Source organism: Siniperca chuatsi, linkage group LG23, assembly GCF_020085105.1.
Source record: "Siniperca chuatsi isolate FFG_IHB_CAS linkage group LG23, ASM2008510v1, whole genome shotgun sequence".
Taxonomy (NCBI): Eukaryota; Metazoa; Chordata; class Actinopteri; order Centrarchiformes; family Sinipercidae; genus Siniperca; species Siniperca chuatsi.
The window spans coordinates 8,971,913-8,985,159 of record NC_058064.1 but is presented as its reverse complement, the minus strand read 5'-3'; the positions used below and the strand labels follow the sequence as shown (position 1 = coordinate 8,985,159).

At 39.8% G+C, this 13,247-nt stretch overlaps 1 protein-coding gene across 7 annotated transcripts in view; it reads left to right on the top strand.

Annotated features, from left to right (window-relative positions):
• LOC122871350 (voltage-dependent calcium channel subunit alpha-2/delta-1-like) overlaps positions 1-13,247 on the top strand; it is a 91,489-nt gene that overhangs the window by 21,250 nt on the left and 56,992 nt on the right. For all 7 annotated transcript variants that reach the window (XM_044186361.1, XM_044186359.1, XM_044186358.1 and 4 more), the window contains exon 3: positions 483-599. In XM_044186361.1, coding sequence (XP_044042296.1) covers positions 483-599 — 117 coding nt within the window. The remainder of the gene's footprint in view (positions 1-482; positions 600-13,247) is intronic.

The window sequence follows — 13,247 nt, the reverse complement described above, 5'->3', positions numbered from 1 at the left end:
AAAAAAGTTTAATCTGGCTCAACTTTTGATGCAACACAAGGCAACCACTGCATGGGCCAATCAAAGTAATTGCATAGGGTTCCCTGGTGGTCTAGGGGTTAAGGCGCCGACCATTAACTGACATTCCCGATTGGTGTCTGGCCTGTGACCTTTGTTTCATGTCATTCCCCATCTCTGTCTCCCCTCATTTCCTGTCATCTCTCGGTTTTTTAATAAAGGCGTAAAATGCATAAAAATAATTTTTAAATGTGTAAGCGTACATTCCTTGTAGAAAACTTTACACCATAAATGGAGTAATTCAACGGTGTCGCCGTAATCATTTTCTAGATCCCCCCCAACACACACACACACACACACACCAACATGGCTTGTTGCCTTTAATGCAGGGATGTTTTCAGTCTGAATGCTTGGTTACTTATTATACTGATATGGGTTTGATCTGCTCTCCTCTGACCCCTGCTCTTCTCCTATGATTGTCTTAGATATATCATAAACACAACTCTCACTTCACTGTGGAGTCCAACAATGCAAGGGAACTGGTGGCGACAGCTGCTGGGAATATAGAGGGACTGCTGGCTAACCGCTCCTATGCCCTAAAGGTGAGTGTGATGTCCTAATTATCTTGAGGCAACCTTGCTTCTGGGGGGAGAGAAGGAGTTTGTTTATTGCGTCTTCTTTGTTATCAACTTGACCATTAAAAGCTATTAATTTTAGTTTGAGATAGAAACATAAAATGCTAATTATAGTCTGTTTGTGAGATCAAGTCCAGCGTCTCTCCTAGCACAGTGCCCAGAGCCCAAGGAAACACACAGAAACAGTCTGCTTCTCCTCATTTCATGTCTGGACAGACACTGGAACATAGACGCTGCTTCAGGCCATGCACTGATCCAATACAAGCAGACATCCTCCAGCTAGATGACTTAATTCAAAGTTACTAGTCAGGGTTGCTACACCCAAAAAATGATAAACTTTTATTGTCTATAGTGTTATATCACTTTGCTGTTTTGAAAAAAAGATGTTACAGATGACTCTGTTTAGTTTCAATTTTCAGGTATCCTTCATCTTTGCTGTGATCACCTCATACCTAAACCATACCAGCTGCCTTTATGGGTCATTTGTCTGAACCAAACAAAAGGAAGATGCTATGAAGGCTACAATACAAGCCAAATGCTATCTCACCAACTATTAAATGTATTGCCAGGAAATTTTATACAGACATTCATGGTGCCCAGATGATGAATCCTAGTGACTTTAGTGACCCCCTTACTTTTCATCTATCGCCAGCTGCAGGTCAAACATTTCACTTATCTGGTGAAACATCTACTAGATGGATTGGCACAAGATTTTGTGCAGACATTCATGGTTCCCAGAAGATTTATCCTAATGACTTTAAAGAACCCCTGACTATTCCTCTAGCACCATCATAAGGTTCACATTTGTGGTTTTCAAGTGAAATACCTCAACAACTGTTGGATGAAATTAGGATCTCTGAGCGCTCCCAGTCTCGATCAATCTAGCTCAGAGAGCCAGAAATATCCAATTAAAGCCAGACAGCTTGTTGCCATAGTTACATTCTCATTGATTACCCCATCAATCCAGCCAATCATTTTGTTTTCCTTATATTCCAATAATTGCCAGGGGATGAGGGACAATTAGTTTTTGGTGTTGTTGTGTCGCACCTTGGGAGAGAAACACGACTCCTTAGTGAATTGATGGCAGCGGAATAGAGATGTTAAACTAGAGGCTCTGTTCTTCCATTTTATCAACACCATCTGCTGTGTATTTCACCTGCACGAGTTAACGACAGTTGTTTAGCTCTTTGCTGGAAGTGTGAAAACAGCGAGGGAGGCAGGTATGATATATAAACAGTTTTTTGTATTGTTTTTTGTTAAACACCATATGCTGATTTTCTTTGTTCCTCTCAAAAAGTATGTTTACTTGTCACTGCATTAGAATCGAATCGAGATGGCCCATGGTGGCATGGTAGGTACTGTAAATGGTGTTCTGTATAATGAAGTGGAGTTGAGCTATCTTTATGGCGATCAATTTATATAAGGGACCATAAATAGTTACTGTGTCCACTTAGCTGAATCATGAATTGAAATGGGAGTAGCAAAAGGACAGCTGCAGCATCTGCAATGTTCTTGACCTGACTTACACTAATCTAATATTTCTCTGCACTGGTTTCAATCTGTGTGGTAAAGAGTACCTCCCTTTGACTTACCATCTTCAGCATCCTTTTTTTTGTTTCCTGTCATCATCTCTTCCTTCTCTTTCTTTCATCCCTCCCTCTGTTCTCTGTCTATTCCTTGTTCCATTTGGTATGGCTGATTACACACAGCATGAAATGATCATGCAAGAGAGCGATTGTGTGAGAGGTTATAGCTTTCTGCTGGAGTGAGAGAGAGAGAGAGATGAGTAGAGGGAGAGTGGTAGGAAGTCCATGAGTGCACTAAGCTACACGTCCAATGAGGCAGCATACAAAAGACTAGAAGCATATTACAGACCTCCCTTCCATTAGGATCTTGGCCTCCTAGTACACCATTCAACAGGCAGCACTCTCTTCTTGTTCACACATGATTGCTATGTGCTGTGGTACATAAAAAAGTTTTCACGTCCAGATACTGTTACATTGAATTCTAGTTATTTTGTGATTAGATGCTGCTAATGGCATTTTTGATAGACCCATTTTCCCTGAACTTGCCTCTCTACTGTAGATATGTAATAATACACTGGTATTGTGATCTGTATCATGAAATCCATCTGAACACTGCAGGAATAAACATTTGAATAACAGTAAACTCTTTGGCGTAGAAGCAGCAGAAACATGGCATTATCTCAGCCACCTAAGAAATAGTTGCCAGTAGACCCTTTCCCATACTTGCCAACCTTTAGACCCCCAAAATAGGGAGGATTTTGAAACCAAAGTGGGTGTCTGGTGGTCCTCCCCGAGGAAAATTTGAGTTTCAGAGATTTTGTTTCCTGCATTTTGGTGACTTTTAAAGAATGAAAATAACAAAATAATAAGTACACTGCAACATAGGGCTGCACGATATATAAAAAAAAAAAAAAAAATCCTATTGCAGTTATTTAGCATTTTTATGTTAAATACTTTTTGATTTTACTTTTAATTCTCAGGACAGAATAATTCGCCCCTCTGGCGTGAACTTGCATTAATCTCTGGGATAAACTAATATTCATCAGTTTTCATACAATCATTCATTCCTGGTGCTCTCCATTTCTCTCTCTGTCTCTCACTCATGAGAAGGACGAGGCACAAGCAGGTGCAAGCAGCTCTTTTTCACATCATGTGCATGCCAGGAAATGACATTTGGTGTAGCTTTATTGTTGTCCTGGTGAAAATAGTAGGATTTTAGAGTTGTAGGGCTTATACATGATGTGTTAGCATTACTAACATGGTAAATCCAAATGAAAAGCCAAAGCTGGAAGACTTAATATTGAGTTTGGGAGCATCATGGTTTCCCAGTTAATTGTAGCAATACTGGACAAGTAGTATATAGGAGGAAAACTTTGGACAACATTGTTTTAACCAAGCTGGGTATCCTTCTGGAAATCCATCATTCATAATCATCTCATACTGACATATTGTGGTAACCCTATTAACCCTGTTCACTTTTCATATCATGGCCAAACAGTGTGTTGGCCTGTGTAAAGCCTGGTCAGCAGCAGGGTCATGGACCTGTGGTCAGATTATCATGTTATTTACACCTAAAAGCACATACTAGTTTTTCCAATGTCATTTATTTGGTATAATGAATTGTCCTGCATTTCCCCGAACACATTTCAACCATTCTACACAGTAGGTAGTGACACCAATTTCTCCAGTCGATCACACCCTTTGGTCAAAATGCAACCAGTGTGCATTATAAACTATAGAGGCTGCTTTTGATCTCTTTATGATGTCACATGATCTGTTTATCTACAGAAATTAGAAAATCACACCACAAAACAAAATGTTAAATTTTGGATGAATACTGTAAGACATCATGCCTGAGCGCTTTAAAACACACTGAATTTGTCTGTATTTCCACCCCCTGCAGCTGTACAGTTCAAGCTGTGTTGTGCTTGAAATAAGCCAGATAGACACCGCCTCTCTGACTGGTGGCATGTCTCTTTACACTATAGGCCAACTTGTCTCCTCTGGCTATGCAAGTGTTTATTTGTTTGTGTGCATGTGTGTCTGGGTGTATGTGTGTTTGCCAGCAATTGTCAAGGAACACAATCCCATTAGAATGATGGCTGCTGTCATTAATTTAATCAGGGGCCCGCTTGGATTTGCTGTCTGTCAATCTGACATCTGCCCATCCTGTCACCTCAATTCAATTGCTGTGTTTGACCGCGGTGCTCCCTTGACATGCAATCTCTCAAATGGCTACTTAGAAGGAGACAGATTTTTTGTCAAAGCAGAAAATGTATGGCACAGATGTTTATTATTATACTCACAGTGGGTCTAACTCTGTCTATGGTTGTGTACAAGACAATAATCACACCTCCCAAGACTGTCTTTCAGCTGTTAAATGCAAGGTTTTAGCAATGCCAACTGTAACTGTAGAAAAAGTGCACACTAGCGTCACTGCAGCCGCCCTGCCACATACATGCTTCAACAACCTCTTCCCATTTTTAACAGATTCATGCATGAAAATTAATAAGATAGAGTTCTACTGTTGTTGAGTTTGAGTCTGCACTAGTAGCCAACGTCTAAAAGGACTTTTTTGCTGTTTAGTTCTATGTGATAAGTATGGGGTGTGGTACAATTTCGTAGATAGTTCTTATACGATCTGCTGTCTTCCTTCTTTTTTCAGTTTTCATGTAACAGCATTAAAAGGCTGCAAATGTATAGCTTGCTCTCTCTTTCTTTTATTCAGTGTTCGGAACATCAATCCTCACCCGTCTGTTTCAACCACTTGAAGTTAATGTTCCCAAAGTGTTGGTGATCTGACTGGGGAAATAATTTTGTTTCCAAGCCACTCATGGGTGATCAAAGAATTTGCCTCTTTCATGTTGCACCACAATATTCTGCATTCAGTATGCGTTATCCTTAAAAGGATGTCAAGTGAAACTGGAATTCCCAACAGGAAACAAACCACCGCAGTGCTGAGAGAACTGCAAAACTTTTTACCTCAGACAAAACCCCTGAAAGTCTTGTTGTCATCTGCAATGTACTGTAGCTGATTATTTTAGTTTTTTTAAGGAGATATCGATCGTGTGTGTGTGTGTGTGTGTGTGTGTGTGTGTGTGTGTGCCAGACTGAGAGTTGTCTTCCAGATCAGTTTGATACTTTCAGAAGATGAGTCAGATTCTTTAGGCGGCTGCTGTTGTAGCTTAGTTTCACTGCTCATACAACTCTGGAGATTACAGTTGCTGAACCTTTAAAGACACACAGGCTACACAAACTGGAGATCTGTATGCTCACACACGCAAGTGCAATCACCTTTCCTACCTTTTTAGCCTTTTTGGGCTTTTGTTCACATCCCTTAAATCCCCTCTTTCCTCTGGTTCTACATTCTTGTCACATATGGTATTTTATTTCTCCTGTTCTGCATCGTTTTTCTTTCATTCCTCCCTCCAACCCTGTCCTTCCATCCTCATTGCTCATAACTGCTTCGTAACTTCCTTTGCCATAACTTCACCCCAATTCTCTGTCACTCTTCATTCCCATATTCCCATTTTTGCCTGGCCCTGTGTTTCTCTTTTCTCCCTTTCTGTCCTTTCTTATTTCTTCCCTTTTGGGTGTGTGTGTGTGTGTGCACGCGTGCGCATGTGCGTGTGTGGCACAGTTTAAATATGGAAGATAAATTCTTCTGAAAGTAAGGAAATGTTACATTTACATGTTAAATTTGATCCCCTCTCACTGTCCTGCCTATCGTCTCCCTCTCCTCTCTTATTCGTAATAAAGGTATTATTGTGTACATGTAAACATACCTGGATATATCTAAATTTATGGAACCTTATTAATCATTCCAGCAACATTGAGAAACAACAGAAAAACAGATATTTTATTGTATTATAAGTTGCTGAAGTTGGTATCTAATTGCACTAAAATAAAAGTAATTTCTCATCCTTGTGCGCAGACAGGAAACTTGGCATTTCCTGACTCATGAATTCAATTTAAAACGGCACATTGTTTGCCCATGAAAGGATATTTTCAAATCTCTGAGGAAAAACTGTTTTCTTTGAGGAAGACTTTGAAACATCTGTTCTTACGCTACATTAAAAGTGTGTTTTGTGTGACGCTACAAGTGTGCATATGGTTTTCTCTATCTAAGTTAGTAACAGTTTTTCTCCTCAGAGAAGACTCCCACCCCACCCTAATTCCAGCTATGGGTACTATCCTCCTACTAATAGATTATTCATCTTGCTTCAGCCTGTTTTCTGCCTGGTCACCTAAATTGCAAAAATTAGTGGGTCACATCTACTTGTGCTGGAGCCCTTATCTTACACAAAAGACCCCATTTACACCCGACGTTGACAAGCAATTTGTATCTGGATATCCTATCCGGATAAGAAAAAAACGCATGTAAATCTGTGGGGGTAGTGTAAATGGGGCCATAGTGATTTGGCCGTTGACCAGTTCCTAATGTATCTCACTGAATTTTTAAAAATTGTAGCTGTGCTGCCAGTACCTCAACATGTCAAAATACATCACTACACAACAAAAAGGACCCAGTGTTGCAAGGTGCATCACCAATAGTTTTCTCTGATTTAGTTGACTGACTTAATCAAAGAAACTGAACGATGAATGATCAGCCTCACCACACTGCTGCATCGTTTACCTCAACTTACTCTTAGTTTCTGTCTCTTTGTGTGTCTGTGACTTAGATGCTCCTCCACTGTACTATGCTCCAATTGCCACCATCATTACATCCATCATGAGCTTTACACTATTACATGTATTTGATAACTGTGAACTACAGTATACATGTAGGTGTAGCCTGTTGATTAATTGTGAATGAACTCACACATCACACAGATAGCACACACACTCAGACACCTTCAGTCCATTTGTTCATTACATTGACCTGAGCTTTTTTTTTTAATCTGGCTTGACCATAGATCGCCTCTCTCTGATATCCAGGCCACTTCCGACTCCTCTGACTCTGTTCTCATCAATTATTGAATCATTCCTCTTAACCAATACTCTTTGATGGGACCTGAAGTTAACTTCCCCCAGTGGATTTCTCTTCCTACAGGGACACCGGCAGAGATCTCCAGGTTCATTTATTATATAACGGAGGAATACTTTGTAATGGTTACAAAGCAGAATGCCACAGTATCAGGCTGATCACTACATTGGTATTTAAAACATTGGGATCGAAATATAATCTAAATTCAAACTTTTGTGTCTTAGTTTAAGATGTTTTTCACAGCGCATCGAATGAGCCAGTTGGACAAGAAAATAATGACATGAATCATGAGTCATCTTAGAATAATTCCACATAAAAGTAGCTACAAAGTAGCTGTTCAAGGAGTGTTTGTAGAATTAAACCACACTTGCTGTTACTATGGTAACAATAGGTGTCAACAAGGACTGAAATCTTTATGCTGATAAATCTGTATTTCTGTGAAAACAACTTCTTACTTCAGTTCTTCCTGTACGCCCTTTAGTTTTGTGATGTTTGTGACTTTCATTACTGATCTTGATACGTGAAGTTCACTGAAGGTAACTACAAATGTTTCATTTACTTTACATCTGAAATGTTACTGCAGTTGTTTCAATATAAAATGACAGCAAAAGTAGAGACACATCCTTTGTACGTCCTTCCAAATGTAAAATCCTTACAGTTTTTACTTTTGACATTAAAAAGCCAAGGAGGATTACACTTGCTGATGGCTGGTCTCAAGATGGCCTAAAACTGGAGAGAGAGGACTGACTTGTTGGGACAAGGGGAAGGTTATTCTGTGTGAGTGCCTTCAAGAAACTCCTTCTGATGCTTTGTACCCACCTTGAGGGATGCTTGTTGACAAAAGCACCATCTTAGGGGGACATGGTGGCCTGCCAAGACCTCCGCCAGACAGACCGCCTGAGCAGAAGAGAGCGGACTGACCTGCAGAGAAGATGTGATTAAAATCAAAGAGAATAAAAGGAAGAATAAGGAATAATAGAGAGCGATGTTCTTTATTTCCAGAGACTTTTTTTTAAGGAAAGTCAAAGAAAAAGAAAGTGACCACCCAAGAGAGAAAGAAAGAGCATAAGGGGAAGAAACAATGTAGGACTACAGAACAGACAGCTGAGGACTGTGCTATTTGAATATTGATTGGTAAGGGTTATTTCAGGCCGGAAATTGCATTAGTGCTTTGGCAGCAGATCCAAAAAGGCTTTGGCTGCCCACCAGAGTCTGAGCCACAATTGGTGGCCATTTTGGAAACAAAAACAACAGTTGTCCAACCTTGGCGTTTTGCGCGTGGGTCTCCATCGATAAGAAACCAAATTTTCTTAATTGTGAGTGGGCTGTTGGCATTGGCGTAGAAAGGCAGATTTGAGGCAACTCTTAATTGCCGAGAAGAAAGATGGCCTATGCTACAACGGGAAGATAATGAACAAAATGTTTCGGGTCTCTTGTGTTACCATTGCATGGGAGCTTTCGCTCTCCAAAGTGCATGGACCATGGATGCTGCAGGTTACCATGACACCCTGGTCGCTAAGCAACGTGGGCATCATAACCAGATTCCACACTCCCAAAATGAATCACTTCTCATTCACTTTCATAGAGTACTTTCATTCAAGTACCCTTCTTCACCTTAATCTACCAAATGCTTGCGTTAAACACAAAATTGCCTCTCTAGTAGCATATGTGTTCATTAAATTGTCTAAGAAGGATGAGAGGAAAAGCGTGAGCTCTTGAATAGAACTCTTTTAAGCGTTGTGTTATGTAGTGGTGCGTAATTACAGAGGAGTCACTGATCTCCAGTGTCTCGAAGTGCGTTATTAAACCAACACTGGATGACATGCTGTGAGTCATTAGACACTGCTGTTAAAACCCTAATCACAGAGTACACACACACATACACACACCCATGCGCTTATTAGGCTCCTCACACATGTTATTTTATTAAGTTGCACAATAAAGTGAAAACAGTTTTCTTTGTAGTTTCCCATGAGTGCACATCGACTCGTACTCTAAGATCATATGCTATAATGACTTATATTCTATTTCCGATGGCATCCTGAAGAGAGTCCATTATGCTGTCACTTTAGACAACGTCTTTTCCAAGAATATCTCGCACTGAAATGCTTGTGAAATTTATTATCTCAAAATTGCTGAATAAACAACATAAATTTTCTACTCATGTCACATGCCAAGGAGTTATTATTGCAAGGTAATTTATGCTGATGGTGTCCCAGGCTACAGTGGGCCTCTCAGAGTAACTTGCTTGTTGCGGAGGGATCTCAGTGATTAATATTGTGAGTTGTCTTGAGACATTAAAATATTATCTCCTTCAGTCACAGTCAAATAAAAGGAAGGGGTAGATTGAAAGGCACTATGTTATGTTACAATTAGAGCTCATCATCAATTACGGGATTGGGAAATATTTATGGCACATTCACAGAATGAAAAAATAAACTATACAAATAGATTTTTTTCAATGTTTTTCAGTGTGTGTTTGATATATGTTCAGGGACACAGGGACTGAGCACCCTCAAGAATCCAATATACTGTATGATTAAACACACAACCTTCTGCCATACATTTATTTTACATTGCATTATGTTATGTTATATAATAATACTGTATTGTTATATTATTATGTTATATCATGGTATTCTCTTCCATTTCTATTATATATATTTTATAGCATTGTATTATTACTATATAGTATGTGTATATTACATATACTGCACATATATATAACACTGCAGTATATCGTTTTAAATAGTACTATGTTAATTATACACATTATTCATAAGTATTCATACCTATACCTACATACTTGTATATAGTGCACAAACATCTTATCTCTTATGTGCACACACACACACACACACACACCATATTTGTAGTAAGTGTTTCTGTTCATGCACATTTGCTTTGAGAATGAATGTCTGATGCGTTTCGTTTTTTAAATCACCTGAGAAAAATATATTGTGCCCACAGGTATGAGGTGTAAATCACACGTTACTTATACTACACCATGAAGTGATCATAAAATAGTGTATTCATACTGACCACTTAAAATGCTGTCTTGCTATAATCACATATAATATGTCCAGAAACCAAAATGGCTGACCTCTCTCTGTGTCAATCATAGATTCTCGATCGTAGTTCCTATATCAACTGTAAAGCTCACGCTGCTGTGCTTTGAGCCAAAGTGGCTGCTTTCCTGCTCTACATTTGCACGCAGGAAGTAGAGGAGTATGAAACATATTTAAAAACCGTAACCTTAGACAACAATGTATACACAGTTAGCAGTAAGGGGGCAGTGCACAGAAGCTAAAAAGAGATGGTTTGGCGAGTCTACAAAACTTTTGCAAAGCATATGTTAAATTTTACCAGCTCACAAAAATGTTTCTGTAAACCAAATAGAAATGAGTGATTTTGTTCTGCTGGTACAATGCATGTTTCACACATATGGAGAGTATGGACTTTGCAACGTAGGGATTTTTAAGGAATCTTTTTTTTGGTGTGATGCAATGTCGTGCAAACATATTTCTGTCCCTCTCACCAGAAACTATTAATATTTGATATCTATAATGTTGCAGAAAATGTTGAATCAGTGAGATAGAGATGGAGTGTGTGTGTGTGTGTGTGTGTGTGTGTGTGTGTGTGTGTGTGTGTGTGTGTGTGTGTGTGTGTGTGTCTGATTTTGGCCACCAGTGACTCATTATTCACCACTTCCTGGAGTGTGTGTATGTGTGTGAGTCTGGCTGCTTTTGTCAGCCCAGCTGTCGCACTCTCTGTGTGTCTCCAAGGCTCCAGCTTTGTGTTTGTCATCTCTGTTTTCCTACATGAAACTTATCAGACGTACAGTATATGCATACAGAGAGGGAGTGTACATTTGATGTGTCTCGCTCGTTATTGCTCTCTCTCTCTCTCTCTCTGCCTCTGTCATATTCAGTCCCATTCAGGCATAGACAGCAGCAGCTATCAACAGAATAAATGTTCGTGCAGTGTGCAAAATGATAGTGACATTGTTTAGTAGACAATTTTTTTGTCTGTAGAATTCAGATTTTTTTTTCTTGGCGGCTTGATATATCAACAACTGCTCGGTGTGATGAGCAGTGAAACTGAAACAAATTGGGGTGTGAAATGATTGCTTACAATAAATCCACTCAAAACATTGTTGCCAAAACACTGTCTCAGCTCTGTCACAGAGCTAAAGGAGGCAGCATCATCTGATGACTAAAGAGTGATATAAAAAGCCAAATCCAAGGTGATAGAAATTGTGACATTACTTCAAGACATGATGACATGCAGTAAATCAGTGTGTGGGTATAGTTGTGTGTGCATGTGCTGAGCCACCATGTCAATATTGCAGCCGGCTACAGCTGTAATTGGGAGTTGTTTGCAGCCAGCTGGCACACAGATAGAATGCCCGGCTGGAAGAGTTTGCTGCAGGAGAAATGAGCTGTCAAACCAGCACACAGCAGTGGATATCGAGACAAGTGCCAGTCTCTAACAAGTCACTTCCTTCGAAGTTGGTATGTTGGTGAGGGCTGTTTCCTGTCTAAAAGACCAGGGCTGCAGTAAATGGGGTTAACTTGCATGCACTTACTATACTGTACAGTTGTTTTACTTTCTTGTGCCAGTCCGCCTGAGTGTGTGTGTGTGTGTGTGTGTGTGTGTGTGTGTGTGAGTACACGTATCTCTCTCTCCCCCATTCTTTCTCACCACTCTCCTCCTGGCTCCCTACAGGCAGAGCAGGATAGATCTGACTAAAGTGCTGCCAGTCACAACAGCAGATGCTCATGTTTCCTCTGCTCTCCTGTGCCTCCCCACACATCAGTGAGATTGCAGGTGTGTGTGTGTGTGTGTGTGTGTGTGTGTGTGTGTGTGTGCGCGCGCGCGCCTGTGTTTTCTGTCCTGGCAGGACTAGATGCTCTAATCAGACTGCCAGGAACGTGTGTCAGAAAAGCAAGCGTGCATGTTTACACAGTACATCTCTGTGTGTTGCTTACAAAAATTAGAGGAGTTGCAGAGCACAATGTTTTAAATCAAATAGATCAAAGGATCTTTTTGGAACAGCTGAGGGAGATTTATGTGCTGTACATGTATGTGTGTGAGAAAGTGAGTGTGTGAAAAAGTTTACTTACGTTAATCGCTCTTATTTCTCATTGCTTTCTGCCTTCCCTCTCTCCATCCCTTCAAACACATACTCCTGCATTCAGACATGAAGACTCATCTAAATTAGACAAGTCTGTCCTCCATCATAACTTAGTGAGAGCTGTGAACGATCACTGGAAAGCCAGCAACTATCATTCCTCCAACAAAACACCAAAAGTAGGTAAGGTTATAAATCCAAAAAGCTGTGTTCAAGAGCAGTTGCTGGTGCTGAGAACAGAGCAAGAGAGATCAGGGTACTTCTTTGTCTCCACTGGGTACATGTGTTTGTATTATAGACAAATACACACATGGACTATACATTATTTGTCACATTTTTTCTTTTTAATATTCTTATGTTTAGGCTGTAGCACAAACGTCTGTCTGTTTCTCAGTTCCTCATATTTAAAACATTGTTCTACATTGATAAATGGCATGGCTCAATGTTATTATATAGTAATGTGGTTTATACTTGCTTTTGGTTTATTTACACATTTGATGTGAAAAAAAGCTCCTCAGTAATCCCGTTTTTTGTAGCAAATATAATTTTGGTGACATCAGTAGGAGATTTAAGGCATTACAGTGGACATGAATCATTTTCTCCAAACAGAAGACAAACACACACATACACATGCTCATTATATGCATGTGCATGCAGTGGATTTATGGGGGATCTGCTGTGAAGTGGTCACTTGCAGCTTGTTAAACATTTTTCCCACTTTCTCATTGTTAGAAACAACAGAGAAAACTGGGCTGTATTACTTAGTCTTTTTCTAATGCTTAATATTTTTAGTACCTGGGCATTAAACCTCATATTCAATTACAGGTCTCTTCTACCCCAATGACTGCACGTGTTAAGTGCATTTGACAATAAAGAAACAAAAGGTTTTGCCCCCACCAGCAACTCAAAACAAATAGATGGCACCAGCGTTGGATGTGTCCCTGTTCTCTACACAGGAACTAAAACCA